The following is a 22,216-nucleotide window of genomic DNA, read 5'->3' as shown; positions in this document are numbered from 1 at the left end:
TATTGTTTTCAAGTGATTTCTGATTTTTCCCTAATTTTCTGTTAATTCTATGAATTTTAAAGGATTTATTGGAGCTCGAAATAACTATTTTTGAATGAAAATGGAAATTTTAATATTTAATTTTGAGATTTCTCAGTATAGGGATGAATCAGTGAATCTTCTAGAATTTTCTTGAATTTTTTACGATTTTTTAGGATTTTTCTGAGATTTATTTGAAGAGGAAATGCATTTATTCTAAGAAAAAAGATATATTTATAAGAGAAAAAAAGTATTGACATAATATCTGAACTTTGAAGGGCCTTTTTGCAAAGTTTTGTTGCAAAAGACCCTGAAAACAGCTCTCGGTCGTGACTACAGGCGTAAAGATATGATTTAAAATGTTTAAGAGTTTAATTGCAAATGATTGATTATTTGTTTTAATGTTTAAGAAAAAAAACGGAGGAGAGAGTATGCGCACAGGGTATATATGCAATTACCTGTGGGCGGCGTCATATAGCAATGCCAGTTTTTAAGAGGGTCCTTCTGACAAAATTCCAGGGATTCTTTCGGTCTGGCGACGTGGCTCCACGGTGACCGTCGGATGATAATCCAACGGCGCTTAATGAGCGCCAATGCTGGGAGGTAACGTCACCGCTCGCACGGCGCATACAATGCATGTGTAGGGCCGGTGACGTGGCAAACTATCAAAGGACAAGGCAAAGAAGAAACGCACATGTACGTGCGTATCAAAACCTATGCAAAACGCGACTTTTGAATTTTCTATTTTTTTTCTTATTTTCGCCAGGGGGGTACGTGGAGCAAGGAGGATGCGCCCGCCTGGAGGATTTGAAGAGTTATCGTCCAATCAGCGGAAGACACCTCAGCGCTCGAAAAAAAAACATATACACATGAATAAATGATTTAAATCCAATGGCTAATATTGGTTTAAATTCATTTATTCATAACTTTTGATCCAGAAGTCCGATTGAGATGATTTTTTTTATGGATTTGCTCGTAATGAACCCCTCTTTCTATCTGTATGTTGGATCATTGAGATCAAGCCTACATTGATAGATATTAACGAATTACTAATTAGGGGTAAAATGGTCGTTTTTCCCATTTTACCTAGGTATAAAAGCTAAATTTCGAGAAGAGGAGGTCATTCTTGATGGTTTTCTATCACAGCTGCAAGACAGAGAGGAGCCCCATCCTGGATCAACTTTTTTGGTACATTTCCCTTCATTGTATTTGAATTTTGGTGCATTTTGAATGAAATTAGTTCAATTTCTTGTTTCTTCTTCTTCATTCTGATCTGAACTTCTAAATCGCTTGGCTTGAGCGGCATGTACAAGCCCTGATTAGGATTGAGAGGAGAAATTGAGGGATTAAACTAGGCATTCAACTGCATTCCCAAAGAAAAAAAACTCTAAAAAAATTTAACTTTGAATTCTAGGGTATTAAAACTTTAGTTTCTTCTATATTTATCAAATAGTGTTGTAATCAGTTCTGAATTAGTTAATCTGCAAGACAAACAAACCAAGTAAAAAACCTTCTTCTTAATTCCCTCTAAAGTGAATCCCTTGATCCTCTTCTTTGGATAAACTAATTCAACTTAGAATCCCCTAAATTCTTCTACTCTTCTCATCTCCTCTACCTCCCTTTCTCAATATTCTTTCCAATTAGGTTAAATTGCTCCTCATTGAAGATTAAGTGGTCCTAATTATAGAAAATCATCGGATTGAACTCCTTACTAGCCTCCCTAGGACGATACCTTCACTCATCATGTGCATCTTAACTGAGGTTTTATAAATTTTATTGTATAAGCTAAAATTTACAACGACAAGGGCTTATTAAATTTTCCCGACTTGTCTTGTGAATGTATGCATACTTTATTTCCTTCTAATTCTCTTCACACTAAGGTACGTCCTACATCATGTGACTTTCTCTATGCTGAGCCAACTAATGTATCACAGGCCTTAATGATGCAGGACGGACGTCGTCGACGTCCTGCGGCGGGATTGGTCCGTTCGTCCTGTTCGGGGACGTTCATCTTTGACGGCACGTCCCGCTATGGGGGGTGTCCCGATCTGGGGGACTCAATTCGTAGAAGCCGAGGGTGACCGTTCTCCACTTGGTCAGCGCCCACGTGGTGGTCGTCGAGGCGTTGGTGGGCCTGACGTTCGGTGGGCGGGTAGGTCCACCGGCCGGATGATGAGACGGCAGCAGACGGTATGGCGGCTTACGCGGTCGTCGGCCACGACGAGACGGCACGGCTCAGGTCGGCGTCTTTGATCGGAGCGGCGGCGCGGGCCACGGCGAGAGGTGGCCGGGGATAGCGGCGTGCGGTGGGCCGTGGCGTCGACGGGCGGCGGCGCGGGCCACGGCGAGAGGTGGCCGGGGATAGCGGCGTGCGGTGGGCCGTGGCGTCGACGGGCGGCGGCTGAGAACGGTGGCGTGCGGCGGCCATGGACGGCGGCGCGTGGCGGCCGAGACGACGGCGGCTTGCGCGCTGGCAGGCGGCGAGCGACGCCGTGTGGCGGCGGCGATGGCTCTGTGCAGGGGCGGCGCGGTGGGCGGCGCCCGAGCGGGGCAGCGCCCGCGGCGTGGGCGGCGGGCCCGCGTGCTGCGGCACCCTGGGGCGACGGCCCGGCGGCGGGCGGCGGCGGCGAAGCGGCGCCGCCGCGACGGTGGCATTGCGCGCGGTGGCGTGTTCGCGGTGGCGGTGGCGGCCTGCGGGCATCAAGGCGCGGACGGCGGCCCGTGACCTGGGACCCCGGCGGCGACGGCGGCGACTGCCTAGGGTTCCGTCGGGTTAGGCCGACGGAAGAGGAGGGGGGGTGTTGGAACGGGACGGGCGGCCCAAGTCGGCCCCGTTCCGTTCCGCCCTACTCTCTCTCACCCTCTTTCTCTTTTCTTTCTCTCTCTCTTTCGATTCCCTTTTTTTTCCAAAAATTCAAAGAAGACTACTCCCTTAGGGCGCCCCCTCCTTCCCTTATGTAGGGAGGATAACGGGCCCTAAGGATGGACCAAAAGAGGGGGAACCCATTAGGAAAGGGTCCCCCTCTTAAGACCACTAGTACATAGTTTGTTTAAACATGAAATTTTAACTTAACCTAGAAAAAAAAACCTGGATAACTTGAGGGCATCGCCATCACTTAACTTCACCAGTATGGAGACAAGCCATGGAGGACAAAATCTCTCCACTTACTCAAATTAAAACATGGGTTCTTTTAAATCCTTCTTCTGCAGCGATTGTCGTAGGTTATAAATGGGTCTTAAAAGAAAATTAAATGCTGATGGTACACTAGAAAGATCCTAAGTAAGGTTAGTTGCTCTGGGGTTTAGTCAAGCCCCTAGGGTGGATTACCAAGATACATTTAGTCCTGTGGTCAAAATGACAACTATTCAACTCTTGCTTTCTGCTGCTACTTGCAATAATCAGACAATTAAAAAGCTCGACATCTCCAATGCTTTCCTGCATGGAGATCTTCATGAAACCATCGATATGAAACAACTGTTGGGTTTGGTGCCTTGGTTTGTCCGTGGAAAACACGTTTCCATGGATGCGAAAGCATGTCGATCGATTCACAATTGATCTTTAAAATAAAACATTGAAAGTACCCTTTCGAGAACTCGTTCCACCCTTGACTTGACGCTCCAAGATCGTTTTGAAGTCGTTCACGCATCCGACCTCTAGAAGTATCCACGGGATCGCTCGGCGCTTAGATCTCCACGTTTTCTTCTTCAACTCTTCTTGAAAATCTAGAAGATCTCCTCATCATGAAGACACTCTTCCTTGGATGAGTGGAGAAGATAGTGGAGAAAGGGTAGGGGTTCTCAAATCATGCTTGCATGGGTGCTTAAAATGAAACCTCTTTCCCTCTTTATATTTTACTTAAGGTTTTTCTTAAAAACCCTCTAAAGTAAAATATATCCACCAATGCCCTTATGACCTTGGGCGTGTGACCCGCTAGGCTCATGTATCATTCTAGTTAATAATTTTAGTGGGCCAATAACATTTATTGGCCAACCTTATTAATTAACTATAACGACATATAAATTAATTAAATAATGTCAATTTAATCCAATCGATAGGTTAAGTTTCCAACCCGTGGGGTGCCAAGCTACACCTCGTGCTCTAGAAGATACCAAGTAGTCTCGAACTCTCTCATGGAACCTTTACCGTCATTGGTTACCGTATATGTATAATCCATCATCCACGAGAGACTCTCGACCGACTTAGCGCATGGTTTATCGTCAAACCCTAATCCGTCATTTGATTACTACTGATGTATAATACGGATCATTGAAGAATGCCTTCTCCAATATCCTCACTACTCTGACTAGGGATTTTTCTGCATCGTCTTCCTTGAGTCATTCTCCTCTTATACTGAGGGTGGATGATCGTAGCTTGACCACTTAATCATCACTGTAAGCTTTTACTACATCCGAACTATAACTTATTTGAAGCCGATGATCAGAGGCTCATAAGTCATATTCAAAATGTAGTCATCAACTCATGACATGTCCTTGGTGTCTCAGATCAGTGGATTTCTTATACAACAGTGACTTGAATCAACCCCATTGACGTTTAGGTATAATACCATTCAGGGATTTGTACGAATCAATTTAGTGAACTCTTTCTCCAAAGATCACCCACTATATGTCTTTAGTGTCGCAACACTAGTAGCCACAAGATGCTACTAGTGGCTCTATACTTATCGTATAATTATGATCATCAAGTGCTATTCTGTCCGGATAATTCAATGTCTGTCTTGACTATCCATTAAATAGGAATATTTAGAATACATGTTTAAAAACTACTGATCACTGTATCATGATCTCATCATAATTCACTAAGTCATTTTACGTATTCATGGACTTCATTATAAACAACATACATAATAATAATGAACGCAAATATTTTATTCAATGAACTTAAATAAACATGGTAGTGTGATCGACTTGACAACCACATAATATCCACCCACAACCCACCATTTCACTTGCACATCTTATCCACGTCAAGTTGTTTACTCAAAGTATCTCTTTCTGGTCTTAAACAAGCTCCACTAATGTACAAGAAAACACTATCTGATTTTTTGTTCCGATTAGGTTTTCAAAGCTCTAAGATAGATACCTCTCTCTTTTTTTTTTAAACCACGTCCTGTTATAAACTCTTTCTTCTTAATTATGTTGACATTTTGGTAATTGGATTTGATGATCATGATGTTACAGGAACAATTATCTAACTTCAAAATGCATGTTCCCGACTTTGGTTATGCCAAATATTTTCCTGGGATTGAAATAATTCCCACAAACCAAGGTATCACTTTATCACAGTCGAAATATCTGACGCATACTCTAGACTGCCAAAATGGGAGATAGTAAACTCACTAATACACCCTGCAGTCTCTCTTCCTTTGCGCCTTCCAAAAGTACAAAAAGGCCTAACCCGACCTTTTATCGCAAGATAGTTGAGAGTTTACAGTATCTCACTCTTACACGGCCTAATGTTGCTTACGCTATGAACCAAACATGCCAAAATATGCATGACCCCCAAAATACCCATTGGGTTGTTGTCAAACACTTATCGCTGTACATGAAAGGAACAACTGATTATTGTTTATCATTCTCTCTTTGTTCCTCTATGCAGCTTAATGTCTTCAATGACTCCGACTGGGCTGGGGATTCAACTGATCGATGGTAAACCCTGGGATACCTTGTCTTCTTCGGCCAAAGCCTAGTAAGTTGGTAATCTAAAAAGCAATCTTTGGTGTCCCTCCCCAGCACTGAAGCTGAATACAAATCAGTCGCCCATGCAACCACAGAGATTTTATGGATAGAATCTCTGCACACCGAACTTTACCTTCATCCATGTAAGCCTCCCACTTTATGGTGCCATAATTTGGGTTTCACTTATCTCACTAAAAATCCAGTTTTTCATTCACGTACAAAACATATTGAAATTGCTTTTCATTTTGTCCATGAACGGGTATCTATTGGTCTTCTTCATATTGCTTTTATTTCAACTAATGACCAACTTACATACTTACTCACTAAGCCACTACCCAAACAACGTTTTCACTAGTTACTTTCAAAACTCAATGTGCTTCTCCCCATGGTTTTGCGGGGGTGTGTTGATGTACTTACATGGGAATGTTGCTGCCTTGCTTTAAGAACTCCGGCAATAGCCGCCACGCCGCCCGAGACTCGCTTTGCCATATGCCGTCGCCACACCGTGCGATCTATATCACCATCCCCTCTTGACTTTTGTTCTACCGCCAACTGTCCTTCCTCAAAGTCTCATCATTTGACAATTTTTCAGTTGCGTTGTCCTGAGACTAACTTCAACTGGCGTTAGAGGGCAACATGCTAACCCACATGTGCCATCATACTGTCGGTCATGATGGCGCTCAGGCGATTGCGTGTCGCCATAAATATGAGATACGCCCTGATCCTCTCATGGGCCTATAAATAGGATTGACATCCTAGTGTCACAATATATGAGACTTTCTTCTCCTGTCCCCATTTCTTCTTCTTCTCTTGTTCCTTCTCTCGACGCTGCCTCTTCAAACAGGGAGCGCGACTAAGGTGAGAGGAAGCAGGGATAAAAAATATTATATTTTTTAAGTATTATTTATCCGGTCTGATTTATTTATACCGCATTTTTATTTTTTATTATTTAATCTGGTCCCCGTCCAAAATGTCAAAGCCTAATTCCAGTATTCTCTCTCTCCATTATCTCTTATTTGTTCCAATATTCTATCTCTCCTTTATCGTATTATTTGTTACAGTATTCTCATCTCTCGAGTCGTGAGTGGAGAATACCAGTAAACGATATGTGTAAACGATATCATGTGGTACTAAATGGTAATAAATACCAGTAAAATGCCCTCCGCCCAACGCGTCCGACGAAAGAGAGATTAGGCTATGGCCCACCCTCCTATCTCATTACTACAATCGACAGATATACAGAGAGTTTAAAATTCTTGCATCTCTCCTCTGACAAGTGTAATTACTACGACAGAAGAGAGAGAGGGCGGACAGAGAGAGAAAGAGTAGAGAAATATAGCGTGGAGTCTAGGGAGCGAGTGAAGACAGAACGAGTCTAGAGAGCGAAGTGTGTAGAGAGAGAAAAGTCTTGACAGAGAAAGAGGGTGGAGAGAGGGGCTGTAGAGAGAGAAAGACGGTGGAGAGAGCATGCAGAGATGATGTAGAGAGAGAAGAAGGGTGGAGAGAGAGGGCAAAGAGAGAGAAAGCATTAACTCGAATGGGACGGAGACAGAGATCTGAAGAACTGAATGCCAAAAATCAATTTTTTACGACCACCTATCAGAGAATTAAATTCGGCCGAGAAAATCTCCAGACGCGGCAGAACCCCGCAGACACGACCCCACGAACAAGTTTCCAAATCCACGTACCCCAACCAAAAAAAAAAAAAAAAAAACAAGATGCGAACGAAACTCTCAACAACCAACGCAAATAACTGATCAATAATATGGCGGCGGCGGCGGCGACGCGTACGGAACGCCGTAGATCGGCGGCAGCGGCGGCGCTGGTACGGACGGAGGATACTCGCAGCGCAACGGCGGCGGCGGCGGCGGCGGCGGCGGTGGCGGCGGCACGTGCACCGGAGCCGGTAGCGATGGCTCAGGCAAAGGCGGCGCCGCCGGTGAGGACGGCGGCGCTGGCGGCGAAGGAGACGTTGGCGGCGGCGCGGCCGGTGAAGACGGCGGCGGTGGCGGCGCAGCCGGTGAGGACGGCGGCGCTGGCGGCGAAGGAGACGTTGGCGGCGGCGCGGCCGGTGAAGACGCCGGCGCTGGTGGCGAAGGAGACGTTGGCGGCTGCGCTGCCGGCGAAGATGGCGGCGCCGGCGGTAAATGAGACGTTGGCGGCGGAGCTGCCGGCGAAGATGGCGGCGCCGGCGGTAAATGAGACGTTGGCGGCGGAGCTGCCGGCGAAGACGGCGACGCCGGCGAGCAGTTGAAGACGGCGCAGTCAACCTTGCGAGAGAGGAAGCTCTTGCACTGGTTAGGAGGCCGCTGGAGCGGCCTACGCGGCAAGCAGTTCTTCTGATCAGCAACGGTCGGGAGTTTCAAGCAAGACGACGGCTCCCCTGAGAAGAAATTGTAAGAGAAGGTGAAGTTCTTCAGACGAGGAAGCTTGCAGACCGCCTCAGGAACCCTCCCGGATAACAGATTATGCCCCAAATTCAGCTGCTCCAATCTCGTCAGCTTCTCCAGCCCCCCCGGAAGAGTCCCGATCAGCTCGTTGAAGCTCAGATCTAGCACGGTGAGCCTCTTCAATTCCCCGATCTCCGCTGGAAAACAAGCTCGCAGACCATTGTTCATCAGTATGATCTCGTTCAATGTCTTCGACATGTTGCCGATGCTCCGAGGGATGCAACCTCCGAAGCGGTTGTTCGCGAGCACGGCGACGGACACCGGCGAGTTCCCCAAATTTGCCGGCAGCTCAGCCGAGAATCGGTTGTGGTTCACGAAGATCGCGTCCAATTCCTTGTCGAACAGCTCCGACGGAATCCTCCCTTCGAATTCGTTGAATCTGATGTCGAGAAACTTGAGGGAAATCAATCGGAGCAGCACTTTGGGGAACTTGCCGGCGAATCTGTTGTTGCTGATGTCGAGCTCGTGGAGGATCGTCAGATTCTCGAACTCGCCTGGCACGGTGCCGCAGAATCGGTTGGAGTTGATGTGGAACAGCGCGAGATCTCGCAATAATCCGAGCTCTTTCGGGAGATACCCTGCGATGTCGCCGTGGTTGAGATCTACGCCGGCGACGACGGTGAGATTGGGATTATCCATAGCGGGGGCGCAGAACACGCCGGTGTAGCCGCAGACGTTGGATCCGATCCAGTTTCCGGTCAGATTGAGCGGATCGGAGTGAATGGCTTGTTTCCAGGATTGAAGAGCGATGTAGGCGGATTGAAGACGAGGGTTTGGGAAGAACAAACCATGATCTTGAAGAACAAGCTGGCTTCTTCCTCCTCCATTGTCTTCGTCGGCGATCGCAGCGGCAGCTAAGACGCAGAGGAAGAAGAAGAAGAAGAAGAAGAAGGCCGGCGAGCGTAGCTGGTGAAGGTCCTCCTTCTTCTTCATCTCATCCCTCTCTTGGCTAGAGAGAGAAAGGGAGACGCTGGCAATGGCGACCTGCAACTCTGCTAGAGTGAGAGCTGGCCAGCTTTGCTGCTGGTTCTTTCTTTATCTCTTCCTGCCAAGAGACGATCCCATTTTTCAATTAGCCCCTTTGTTAGCGGGTTTTTAACTTTTTTGGACTTTACTCTCTTTTAATTCGCGTGGGAGACTGGGCCTGTCGGGTGGTCGTTATTGGGCCTGGGAAAGGGCTTTGGCGGCCTTTTCAGCCCAAGAGAGGAGCCCATTTTTCAGTAAGCCCCTTTTTTAGCGTTATTTTATTTTTTTGGCCTTTAGTCTCTTTTAATTCGCCCGGAAGACTGGGCCGGGCTTCGGAGGCGGCCTTTTCAGCCCAAGAGAGAAGCCCATATTTTAATTAGCCCCTTTGTAAGGGGCTTTTAAAAATTTTTGGCCTTTGGACTCTTTTAATCCGTACAAGAGACTGGGCCTTGTCGGGTAGTCATTATTGGGCCTGGGGAAGGGCTTCGGCGGCCTTTGTAGCCCAGTTTGGGAGGTATAAATTTCGAACGGTTTTTCGAAGACAGCGATCTCGTTTAGCTGTGTTCTTCGTTGGAGTTCGTTGCGAGGAGCTCCGCGCGGCGACTGGAGAGTAAGCGCGGATCATCAATTTCAAATATGCTGGACTTGGAGGGGCGAGCGTGTTCTTAGCGGCATTGTTGCTTTGCCGAAAATTTCATCTAGGTTTTGTTTTTTGTTTGGGAATCCCTTGTTTGGTTATACCTGCGTGCTTCCCTCCGTGTTCTTTTATTCAGTTTAATCTTTGCGTTGCGCAAGAAATCGCTTTAGGTGAGCGTTAATGATCATTTTTTACTGTCAATTGACCCAAATCGATTTTTGATCTTCTACTTCGTTTTGAGCTTTTAGGTATTTGCTGATGCGATTGTCGCCTGAAATTCTGCCACCACATTTTTCTGGAACTAAGCTTCCGAAGTAGACGAGCGTAACCTATTTTTTGTCGTACTTTTGACTCCTCATGTTTTATTTGGCGGAGGGAGAGTAAATTGTATTGAAGTGATAGTGTTTTCCATTTTACTTCTCCGATGGATCCTGCCTTTGTGAGCAAGCTTCTGGACGAAGATGAGGTTTTTTTTTCCACCACTATTCTGTGTTTAAGTGTGCTTATAGAATCTTTAAGGGGATGATTGATTTCTGCAGGTTGATAATATCCATTCTGGAGCAGATGTGGAGGCTTTCACCGCGGCGCTGAACCGGGACATCAGTGTCGACATGACCAGCCCTGCAGTTTCTCAGCAGGCTATCCTTCCGGGAACTTGTGAGTTATGTTATTGCTTTCTTGCCACAGTAATCTGGCGTACAATTTGCGGAGCACTAGAGGGGCGTACATGCTTGTATTTAGTGATAGGTTTGATATTTTTTTGTCCGAGTCATCAGGAGTTTCATCTATCGTCCTGGGTTTTGGTTGCGTGGCTTCCTTGATTTGGTTTTGATTCGGCACCGTTCTGGGTTTCTATTGCGACATAATTACGGTTCATCGTACGAAGAGAAAAATTAAGGTAGAAAACTTCTGGCGAATTTAATGCTCAAAACAAAAGCCATTTCCGTTTGCCTTAGTCAGTAGCCTGTTTGGACTTGTCTTATTATTCGAGCTTGTAGATTGTACCTAAGATGTCATCTGTTCCTTGATCCCAAGAAGCTTATAGATAACCTTTTTATTTACTTAGTCAAATTTTATCGCCATCTAATTTAGAAGGGTATCAAATTGCAAGAATAGCGTTGATCGCTATGATAGTTTAATTTTCCACTTCATGGATGAATTCTCACATCACTTTCAGTAGTTTAGTTTTTGATCTTAGTAGTTCAGTGGCTGTCTGAGGCATACACTTAAAAAGTTATGGTATCTTTTTTCCCCATCGAGATTTCCCCTTATAATTTTCTGTCTTCTCTTACTTAATCTGAATGACTTTTTAAGGGGGGAGAATTCAGTTATGTGGACCGATTTCAAGCAAATCTTTCGCTCTATCATCTTTACCTGAAGTGTTTCTCCGTTTTTTTCGGTTTTGATTTATGCTGTGATCTACCTATATTTTACAGGATTTTTTTGGGTTAAATTTTAGCTTGCCTTTGATGTTCCTTTTTCTTTGCCCTCTGACTGCAGTAGGAGCATTGACTACTGATAGCAATTCCACTCCAACCCAGCTGATTGAAGATTGGCATTTATCTAATAAATTGAATGAGGTTACACACCAAAGTCAACTGAACGTACAAGAAAAAGATATTGATCCGAAAGAGCATCAGTCATCTCAAGTGGAAGAGATAAAAAACATTGAACATGTTAAGTATCAGCAGAATCAATCGGGTCATCAGACAGAACACCACAATATTTCTCAGAAACAAGGTCCTTCCCCCGATTCCCAAAACTCGCAGGCAACTGAAAAGGCTCCCAACCCTTTTCCTCAGGAAAGTTCAGTGTATCAGTCGCAACAAGAAAAAATGAAGAATGTTGAGAGCAAACAACAAGGATCGACACAGCACTTGAGTGATCAGCAGGCATCAACGTCAGATATGACAACCAACCCAATGAAACGAGTCAAGTCTGGATCTGTGCCATTTACTGTGTTGATTCCGATACTGCGCCCGCATCTAGATAAAGACAGGAATATGCAGCTAGATGCTGTCTTTGCTAAATTACGGGTTGGGTATTCACATTACAGTGCATTAGAAATTTCAGTTTATCGTGAGGAGTTTTCCTCTTGAACGTTGTTTGTTTTCTTTTCTGTGTTCAGAGCAATGAGATAACGAAAGAAAACTTCTTGAGGGTCATCAGGAACATCGTCGGTGATCCAATGCTCAGACAAGCTGCTCAGAAAGTACAATCGCAGGCAAGGAGTTATTGATTATTTTACTTTTGGGTTTGACTGTGCTATTTAACTGATCAAATGGATTCTGTTTTGCCTGAAAGTTTAACCCAGGTATTGAGCTTGTTATATCTACATATCACATGAGTTTCATGTTCTCATTCGATTGTTTAACATGTTGACCTCATTGTTAAAGATCAATAACTTTCATTAGCACGGAAATATTAACTTCTAATATCTCCAAATTAAATTCTGACTACATTTCCCATTTATTAGTTCAGCATCTGTGCGTTGGACATGTTCCCATGTTGGGCCATGGGTTCACTTAATTCATATGGTGTTGAATAAGGGGGGTTAAAAAACACCAATCCAGTCATTTCTCTGAAATGCCCTAAGCTTTGATCTTTTATCTCCTTGATAATTTTTAAAAAGGGGGAGACATATGGACCTCAGTGAAACTTAAGTCCCATCTCAGTGAAAGGGGGAGAAAAATGCCCTTAGCTTTAATTTCAAAGTTTCACTGAGCTTGTGTTTTACCTAAAAGCAATCTCCCCCTCGATGTGAGCTCCCTTCTCCTAACTGCTTAGCATTTTGGGGTTTTAAAGCTTGAATTATCCTTTACGAAATGGGAATGTAGAAGACATTTTATCTGAGATTATCCTCGTGAAATGTTGAAATATAGGTTGATCTATTGCAAAGTTTCCTTCATTTTCTTTTAGTTTGGCTGCAGATGGCTGCTAGAAGTGCACAAAGCGAGCAACAAACATCACAGCAGCAGGTTCCTCGCAGTTCTCAACAAGTCATTGAAAGCCATTCCATCTCTCAACTTGATTCCTCATCCTCACAACTTGAGCGCCAGAGCCAGACTGAAGGTCAAACGACAGTTCAGCTTCAGCATTTCCCCCCGTCCTCTGTTCACACTACTCAGAAATCAACAATCGTACCTCAGATTGATGTGAGCGCAAAGTCAAGTGCTGGTGGCCAACCTGCTTTGCAAGGGCATTTATCGGTTGTTACAAATGTAGTGAAGCAAGAAAGGGACGTTTCAGTGGCTTCGGGTCAAGTATTTAATAGGCAACAAGTATCTCAACCTTCATCATCGTCGTCCTCAATGTATGGGGCCACTGCTACCCATCTAAGCTCTCAGATGTTACCTCGGCCTTCGGGTGCCTCTTCAATCATTTCTCGTAAATCTCAAGCACAGGATTTGCAGATGAGACAGCTCACACCTCAGGGATTGCTTCCCCTTCATCAAGTTTCATCCCATGATGGGCAAACTTCTCAATTTACCAGTCAACTGTCTGCTCAACAACCTCAGAGTGTATCGTCACGTCAATTATCCTCTGGCAAGGAGCTGAAAACTAGCACTTTATCGGCTACATCTTTCACAAGGCAAGAAGTTTCTGAGAAAGCAGTGGAACTGGAAGTTCGACCACAGTTTTCGTCTCTTCAGGGTTCCTTGGGCAGCACCCTACGTGCGGACCATGTCAGCACGTCCCACACATCTATTAAGGGCGAAGCATTTGAAAAGCAGGCACCACGAGTTGCTTTTTCAACGTCTACAATTACGCAGCTAGAGTCTGGAATGCAGGTTTGCTTTTTTGTTTTAGTCAGATTTCCTGACCTAATTTAATGTTCGATGTGAATGGATCTGTAGCTCCGTCTTATAACTCATATTCATCAGTGCTATCAGTACAACTGGGGAGGATCTGTTTTTCAGGAGAGTGCTAAAATTAAAATTCTTTATGATTTTAGAACCAAAATTTCTGAGTTGTCTGTCTTCTATGGATGATGGGTATTTTGATGTTTAATCTTCGCAACTAATCTTTACTTAACGTTTCCATTTTTCATATGATTTTCAATGTCATATGTTTGATATTTTAAGGTGTCTAACCAGGGCCGGTCTCAAGTCCCAATTCCACCCATACCTGTTGCAGCAGGAGTTGGTACAAGAACTCCTCCGAAGAAAGTGTCTTCTGTCGGTCAGAAGAAACCGCTTGAAACTCAAAACTCATCTCCTTCTCTTGCAAGGTAAAGATTCTGTTCAGGCTGCCGAGAAACATACAAATTGCTGATTTTCTTATGACTTCTGTTGCATTTTCATTGCGCTTCACCTCAGCAAAAAGCAGAAGGTGTCAGGTGCTTACCATGATCAAAGTATCGAACAACTTAATGATGTTACTGCCGTGAGTGGAGTCAACCTCAGGGTAATTCCTCCTGAAACATATTTCCTCCAGAGGTAAATTTCTGGTTTTTTATGCATTTCGTTTTTTGATTTAAACCAGGAAGAAGAAGAACAATTGCTTTCTGCACCCAAAGAAGAAAGCCGTGCGTCAGAAGCCACTCGAAGGGTGGCGCGGGAGGAAGAAGAAAAGCTCATTCTGCAGAAGGGCCCCCTTAGTAAAAAGATTGCCGAAATCAGTGAGAAAATTTTTCTTTCAATATCACGGTCTCCGTCAAGATGAAAAAAATAGAATCATGGAATAAATCATTGATTTTGGTTGCAGCGTCCAAGTGTGGAATAAAGAGCATTAGCAGTGACGTGGAACGGTGTCTTTCACTGGTAGGGCATGCTTTATTCCTTTGTTGATTAAGATTATTTTCTGACTAAGTGCAATTTATATTTAGAGTGTTGAAGAGCGTATGCGGGGATTAATCGGGAACATGATTAGGATATCAAGGCAGGCAAGGGATCAGTTTTTTGACCACCTCCTCTTCTTTCAATGGATCTCTCCTATGATAAAGCTCATGCTGCATATGATTTTCACAGCGAGTTGATCTGGAGAAGGCCAGGCACCAGATTGTTGTAACTTCAGATGTAAGGCAACAGATTTTAATGATGAGCAAGAAGGCTAAGGAGGAATGGGAGAGGAAGCAGGCCGAAGAAGCAGAGAGACTCCGAAAGCAGAATGATGTAAGTAATCTTGAGGCTCACCTAAAGCTTGAAATACCTTTTCTTAGATGCGGAATTTACCTGGTATACTTTGTTTTCACTTGAAATTAGATTCTAGATTCCATGATTAACCTCAGGGCGAGGGACTGCTCTGACCAGAAATAATCATTTTTAAGTGAACTGTGTTTTAACTTCTGGCAGTTTAAAATACTTTTCAGATCCCAAAACAATTGGTCATGAAATGAAAAAAAAAACAAAAAAATATGACTTATATATTCCTGATTTCTCTCCGAATCTCGCATAAACTTCTTTTCCATAAAGGGTGAAGGCAATGGGGGTCCTGACGCCGACAAGGAAAAAGACGAAGCTTCCCGCACAAAGTCTCTAAAGGTGCTTAACCATACCTCCCTCTTCTATCTGCCCATCCAGCCGCACAAACTAATTTTCCGTTTATTTTCTTTGAATAGTCTAAAGAGGAGGATGACAAGATGAGAACTACAGCCGCCAACGTGGCTGCCAGAGCAGCAGTTGGTGGGGACGACATGCTCTCAAAGTGGCAGCTAATGGCCGAACAAGCAAGGCAAAAACGCGAAGGTGTTGGAGATGCTGCCGCTGCCTCCAGTCCTGGCAGCAATGGCAGGGCCGCCACGTCCACTGCTACCCAAAAACCGCCACAAATCGCCAGCCGGGCATCGAAGGACCAACAGGGGCCGACAAAGAAGGCATCCTCTGTCTCTGCAACAGCTGGTAAATCCCTGCCCATTCGGGTTTGTCGTCGTTGATGGCAACAAGTGGACAATGGCAATGTCAAATCATCATCATCACCCAACTTTGATAACTTATCTTTTCCAGTGCCATCCATAATTGCAATCATCAATATCGTCATCATCTGGTTTCTTACATCATCATCCATCTTGAACTTGTCCACTCGTCATCATCATCCGTGACACCATTATATGGTAATCATCATCGCCATCTGATTTCTAATGACTTCATCATCTGGTTTCTAAGGATCATCATAATGAGCACCATCCATCCGTTTCCAAGTTACTATGAACCATTGAATAATGCCATCATAATTGTTGGCCATCAGTTGAACCCGCCATTGCCATCGTGATTTGTACAATACCAAAAATGGATGATGATGATAAGATTTGGTGTCGGCAGAGGACGACGGCAAACTCATCATCATCCATCCCCCTTGCGTATAACTTCAGTGCAAACCCTGAATTGTGCCGTCTCCATGGGCAGGGAGCATGCAAAAGTTTGGGAGGATGGCTGCCCAGCCGAAGGTCGTGCGCAGCATCACCTCGAAGGACGTTATCGCCGTTCTGGAGAGGGAGCCACAGATGACGAAGTCATCCCTCATCTACCGGCTCTACCATGGCGCCCCGACGAGCACCGCCACCGACTGAATCAAACCCATGTCGGAGCGTCCTCCAAACCCGTCTTATAATTGACATTTTGATATCTTTGGCCATAACTTTAGTCTTTTGGTGCAGGCTGGGTGTATTGAGGCTTTGATATGAGAATTCTGCCGGTCAACTGGGGTTAAAGTCAACGGCGAGGAAAGGTCAAGGTAACCATTGACTAGTCAATTTTCTTAAAAAAACATTGACTAGTCTACGTCAGGTAGAAGTGGTGGAATTTGGTTCAGACATAAGCGTAGACTGTAAGATCATTCATTATGTCACTGCTGTCGACGGCTAAGATGATCTGATATGGTTCAAGGAACGGTCAGGAAGCCTCCCGCGGGATGATGGTCAAGTTGGACTTCAGATATGTGGATAAAATGTATGGTGGAGAGAAAATGTAACATTGTCTGTGGATTTATTCTCCCTGGTAATTATAATTAGCACGTGGGATTTGAATCTCAGAAGATGATGAAAGTTTTTACCCTTTCTTTTTGGGTTGAGTTCCTTTGTTGGCTTGCAACAATCATTCTGGAATTAAAATTCGCTTTGTAAGAAAATTCACGAGAGAAAATTAAAAGCCATTGATATAGTTTAACTCAGGTTCTTTAGTTATAATAATCGGAAAGTCATGTAAACAATCTGAGCACCGACACCGAAAGGAACATCAAAATAAAACTGAAATGAAATCACCTAAAAGCGACCACCATTTATATACTGTGGATGACTGAAGTTAAAATCCATGCTTTGCTGAAAATATTTTTTCCAACCACAAGAGTGAAGTGATATAATCTTGTGACAAAAAGAATGCCCAATTAAAGGGAAAGGTTTGGAACTATTAGTTATGTTTGACAGGATGACGTTGAATGAGTGGGGTATCATTCAGTGAGTTTTAATTTCTATTACACCATATAAAGTTCATTTAATCTAGTCCGCTCTATGGCCTAATGTTCTTGCATCCTGATGAGCTTGTTATTCAATAGTCTTTGATGTTGGTTCAAGTTCCAGTAGATTTTTTCCCTTAAATCATCTTAAAAACCTCCAAAGTTGCAGATATATTTTTTGTCCAATTATTTGCCAACCTTCTCAAAAATCCTCAACAACTGAAAATTGTATGCTCTAAATCAAAATTATATGGGACATTATTTTGACAAGTGTTATCATAAAGAATTTGAATTTATCTAGGTGATTTGCACTACAAAAGAAAAGTGAAATAAGAATGTTTTTTGGTACTTCACTAAAATGTTTCTCCTAAGTACACATGCTGGAAAAATTACACAGGCATAAACAAGGAGCATCTAAATGTCACATGCATCAAGTGTAGTTACATTGAGAAGGGCATCCTGGGACAACACTCAGGTGTGCATCCTTGAGTATCCTAGACAGTGGTTCCTCCAACATCCATTGTGGGATTCTAGATATGATGACTACACCTCCAACATCTTACATCTGTTGGTTTCTTTGAGCTTGATTGAAGATACAATGAATCAGATTAAACTGTAAAATTAAGATGGGCATATCACCTTATGCGGAACTAATTACACTCTCACTTTGCTCCTTCTTAGAGTTTATTTAAGCCATTCAAATGTCAAAATGTAACCACATGATCGATGTGATGTTAGATATCCTCTTCACTTCTCCGACTCTCCTTGAAGATTCGTAAATATTCCAACCATCAAATCTCATTAATGAATAGAGTAGTTTGGAAAGAAGATAAGCTAAAGAGGGGCTCCCAGATCTGGCTGGCATGGGCACCTATAATGTATGCCACTCTCTATTTAAACACCTATAATCTGGCTGGCACGGGCACTTGTTAAAGAACTTTTCATAAAAGTCCTTATAGTTACAGAATATCAACCAATGTCCATTAATCTTATATGGATGACCATGTAGGCCCCTGTATCAGTATAATAATGACTTTAATAGTCCAATAACATTTATTAGCCCTTACTTATTAACTCTATTGACATATTAATCAATTAATTAAGTATTGGTTTAATCCAATCAATAGGTTAAGTTTCCATCATGTGTGTCACCAAACTATTCTTCGTGCCGAGAAGATACAAAAGTTTGATTTGACTCTCCCATGGAACGTTTACCCTAATTGGTTAGCATACATGTATAAATATCTTCATCCGCATAATACTATTGAATGACTTAGTTTATGATTAACTATCAAATACTAATCCACATTTCCAACTAGTACTATTGTGTAATGGATACCATTCAGGAATGTCTTCTCGAATATGTCCACTACCACGATGATAGATTTAATGAATGTTCCTCCTCAAGTCAATCTCACCTTATACTGATGGCAGAAAATTGGATCTTGACCACTGAACCACCTTTATTTACTTCTTGCTACATTCGAGCTAAAACTAATTTTGAATATCTTCATTAATGATTTTTATGCCATAATAAAAACATATCTCTCCATATCATTCAATAATTTGTCTTTCCTTAGCATCTTCACATTAAGGGCCACATGATCAATCATACTTATTATATAAGTAGGATCATATAGTGTTATCCTATCTATATAGTTCATCTTGTGTAGTTTGATATTTCATCTTCTATATCCATTTAATAGGAATAATGGAATAAATATTTAGAGACTAGTGATAACTGGATTATGATCACATCATAAATCACTAAGTCACCACATGTTTCAACAGACTTCACATCACACAAGAGTAATAATGAACACCTATTTATATCAATGAAATTAATATAAAATGGAAGTGCGATTGGCTTGACAGACACATAATACCTCTATCTCAATCATTAGCTCTGTATTTTTCTATCACCAAATCTATGTCTCTCAACATTTTTCTTATAGAAGAAATTCAACAACAAGTTCACCACTTAAAAAAGCCAACTATGCACAGCTAGCGAGCTTCTCTCTCCTCCGAGATTGGAAATTTGTGCATAACTTTTGTTACAAGTGTCAGATCGAGCTGATTCTTGTTCCATTGGGTGCAGAAGGCTTGAAGCTATTGGAAACAACTCCAAGAATGACCCCAACGGACCATTATAGCTCATTTTACAAAAGATTAAAGGTCCAAGGTACGGTTTCATTTCCGAAATTTGTTTAGCGAATATTAGAGGTTCTATGAGACCAAATCTTGTCAAATTTGGGCTTCAATTGTTCGTCTCGAGGAGCTAAACATCGAGGTATAGTTTGTTATACATTTATTTTTTGTCTTCTCCTTCAATTTTTAATGTTTTAATCGTGTCTACCGAAGGAAAAATCCGCGGCATGCAATCCAATGCAGGCCGCTGAGCAAGCAGATGCAGCTAGCTAGCCACCTTATGTGTCCGCCACGTTAGACAGCCAGCCGGCCCAGCCAAACGGGCTGGCGATGCCAGCTAGCCACTTATCTGACGTGCCCGACACGTCAATAATGGCGAGCTGACTCTGCCAGTTGCCAAGTCCATCCAGGCCGTTTGATTGGACAGCCTGGATGGATCCAACGGCCCCAAAAAATAGGAAAAAAAAATTACCAAAAAGTCCAAAAAAATTTACCTTTTGCGCTAGCACCCGCATTAAATGCAGCGAACGATGTCTCATTGTGCCCACCCATCTGGACCGTCGATAACGACACATGTTGTGCCGACAACGATCCAGATTGGTGGACCCCCGATGAACCACAGGCCGGTTCAAAATATTGAGCCATTGGCATTTAATGTCGATGGCTCAATAAATGCGCCTTTTGTCTCAAAAAAACCCAGCTCGCCACGTCAGATCCGACGACGGAGCATGGATCTCTTGGTTAGATAGATCCAATTTCTATCGTCGGATCGACCAGGCTACACTCCGAGATGGCTCACACTAATGATTCCGGTAACGCATTAAATGCGTTGCTGAAAGGTTCACCTCTGGGCGTGCCCGCAATCTTTGACCATTCCATGCCCTTTGCGCCATTAGATCCACTTGAGAGACACCGACCGGACGGCACAAACCATTCCTCGTTGCTGCCTGGTGACGTGGCTGAGATGAGCTGTCCTTGCATATTGACACGTGGAAAGGAAGACTCACCTGGATTGGCCCATGTCGAACGAGCTCCTCTGCCAGATCAACCCCGCGTCCAGGTGGCGTTGACCAGGCGGGTTGATGCGGAGCCGCAAGCACGAGTCGATTCGGGCGAGCACGACCGAGTCGATATACTCGACTCGGCAGACTCAGCCCGAGTCGAACTGGTCATGTGTGGCCGAGTCGACCTGGTTTACTCGGCCAACTCTGTCGGAGTCGACCAGGTCGAACCCAGACGACCGAGTCGACCCGGTCAACCTTGACCGGGTTGACCAGGTTGACTCGGTCAATCTCGACCAAGTGGACCCAGTCAACTTGGTCAACTGTGACCGAGTGGACCTGGTTGACTCAGTCAACCCTGTCCAAGCCAACCCGGTTGACTCGGTCAACCATGACCGAGTCAGCCTAGTTGACTTCGGCAATAGTGACTTGGTCGAACCGGTCATACTGGACCAAGTCGACCCGATCGACCTGGTCGACTCGGTTCTTTATGACCGAGTTGACCTTGTTGACTTGGTCCATTGGGACCAGTTGACTCGACGCAATCGGCCTGGTCAAACTCGACCGAGACAACTTGGATGACTCGGTCCACGGTGACCAAGTCAATCTGGTTGACTTGGTCCACTCGGACCGAGCCGACTTGGTTGACTCAGCATATGTAACCCGAATCAAACGGGTTGACTTGGTAAAAAATGACACAGTCATCCTGGTCGACTCGATTGACTCACTTCGAGATGACCTAGGTGACTTGGCCCACTCCACCCTAGACGCTTGGGTTAGTTCAGTTCACTCAGGATGAGTTGACTCAACATGTCAACCCCAGGTCAAACATACTACTTCAGCCCGTGTGGCCATTGGTTCAACGGTCGACCTGACCGGTACCACCGATCTCAACTGAGTTTCTCTGATAGAGTTGACTGGGCATGCCCCGTTAGACCCGACGGATTCAGGCCAACATGCCCAAGTTGACTCGGGTGCTCCTAACCGATCTAGTCAAGGGGATCAACTCAAGCTTGCTCAAGAGAACTTATCCGGCACAGCTCCACTCCCAACGGTGACTTGGGCAGTGAGAGTGGCAGGTCCTTCACATACGACCCCCAATAAACTTCTACCGAAGGCTACGCTTCCCCCTTTTTACGATGCCACAATCCCGAAGAGGGGTTGTACTGACTTCGAGGGCGTGCCCGTAGTCACCTTCTCCAAGGAGGAGGTATCTCGAATGGCAGCACCATTTGCTTATACCCTGATTGGGCGGTTTGCTACAAAGCGACCACTTATTGACGACATCATGAGAGTATAGCTAGCGCCAGGGAACTTCCTTGGGCTAGTCGTCATTGGAGCACGCAATCATATGAGTGTCTTTATTCATTTCCAATTGGAAGTCGACTTCAAGAAGGCTTGGAGCCGTACCATATGGACGATCAATGGCTCCACGATGCACACCTACCGATGGGCGACCGAGCAAACGAGCGGCTCACGCGAGCACTGCCCCCACTCTGTCCTAGTGTGGATAGGATTCCCTGGACTACGACCCCATCTCTTTACACCTACCGCCCTGGAATCCCTAGCCAACGCTGTTGGTACTTTCATACATACAAACAAAGACGTCCACCTATTCAATCGCCCTGGATATGCGAGGGTATGTGTAGAGATAGATCTACTAGAGCCCATCCATCACATGATACTCATTCACAATAGTGATGAGATGATTCGCTAGTTCGTTGTGTACGAGAACCTCCCACAGTTCTGTACACACTACACCCTATTGGGTCATACCTTCCATAGGTGTCGCCTAAGGGTGACGTGATTGTCTTAACTCCCGAGGAAGAGTATCTTCCACCCTTAGCCTACAAAGACTACATAGTCGCGATGAACTCTACCGTCCAAGGGTGTCTCCCTAATCAGAGACC

At 44.4% G+C, this 22,216-nt stretch overlaps 1 protein-coding gene and 1 pseudogene across 3 annotated transcripts; one reads left to right on the top strand and one right to left on the bottom strand.

Annotated features, from left to right (window-relative positions):
* Positions 1-7,272: 7,272 nt before the first annotated feature.
* LOC144703858 (leucine-rich repeat extensin-like protein 7 pseudogene) lies at positions 7,273-9,184 on the bottom strand (annotated as a pseudogene).
* Positions 9,185-9,683: 499 nt separating this feature from the next.
* Positions 9,684-16,776, top strand: TAF4 (TBP-associated factor 4). Of its 3 annotated transcripts, none has more exons than XM_078576132.1 (16): positions 9,684-9,833; positions 10,017-10,234; positions 10,308-10,425; positions 11,269-11,804; positions 11,897-11,992; positions 12,699-13,559; positions 13,866-13,999; positions 14,088-14,175; positions 14,254-14,389; positions 14,476-14,531; positions 14,597-14,653; positions 14,739-14,882; positions 15,183-15,251; positions 15,329-15,608; positions 16,113-16,287; positions 16,364-16,776. In XM_078576132.1, exons 2-15 carry the CDS (start codon positions 10,193-10,195, stop codon positions 16,274-16,276), a joined length of 2,781 nt encoding a protein of 926 aa, XP_078432258.1. In that variant the 5' UTR covers positions 9,684-9,833; positions 10,017-10,192; the 3' UTR covers positions 16,277-16,287; positions 16,364-16,776. The 3 variants fall into 3 exon arrangements, with proteins under 3 accessions (XP_078432258.1, XP_078432257.1, XP_078432259.1); XM_078576131.1 differs by having other exon boundaries at positions 9,684-9,938; XM_078576133.1 differs by lacking the exon at positions 10,017-10,234.
* Positions 16,777-22,216: the final 5,440 nt, after the last annotated feature.

Source organism: Wolffia australiana, chromosome 5 (assembly GCF_029677425.1).
Source record: "Wolffia australiana isolate 7733 chromosome 5, ASM2967742v1".
NCBI lineage: Eukaryota > Viridiplantae > Streptophyta > Magnoliopsida > Alismatales > Araceae > Wolffia > Wolffia australiana.
The sequence above is the reverse complement of the archived record's forward strand: the minus strand, read 5'-3'. Positions and strand labels throughout refer to the sequence as shown.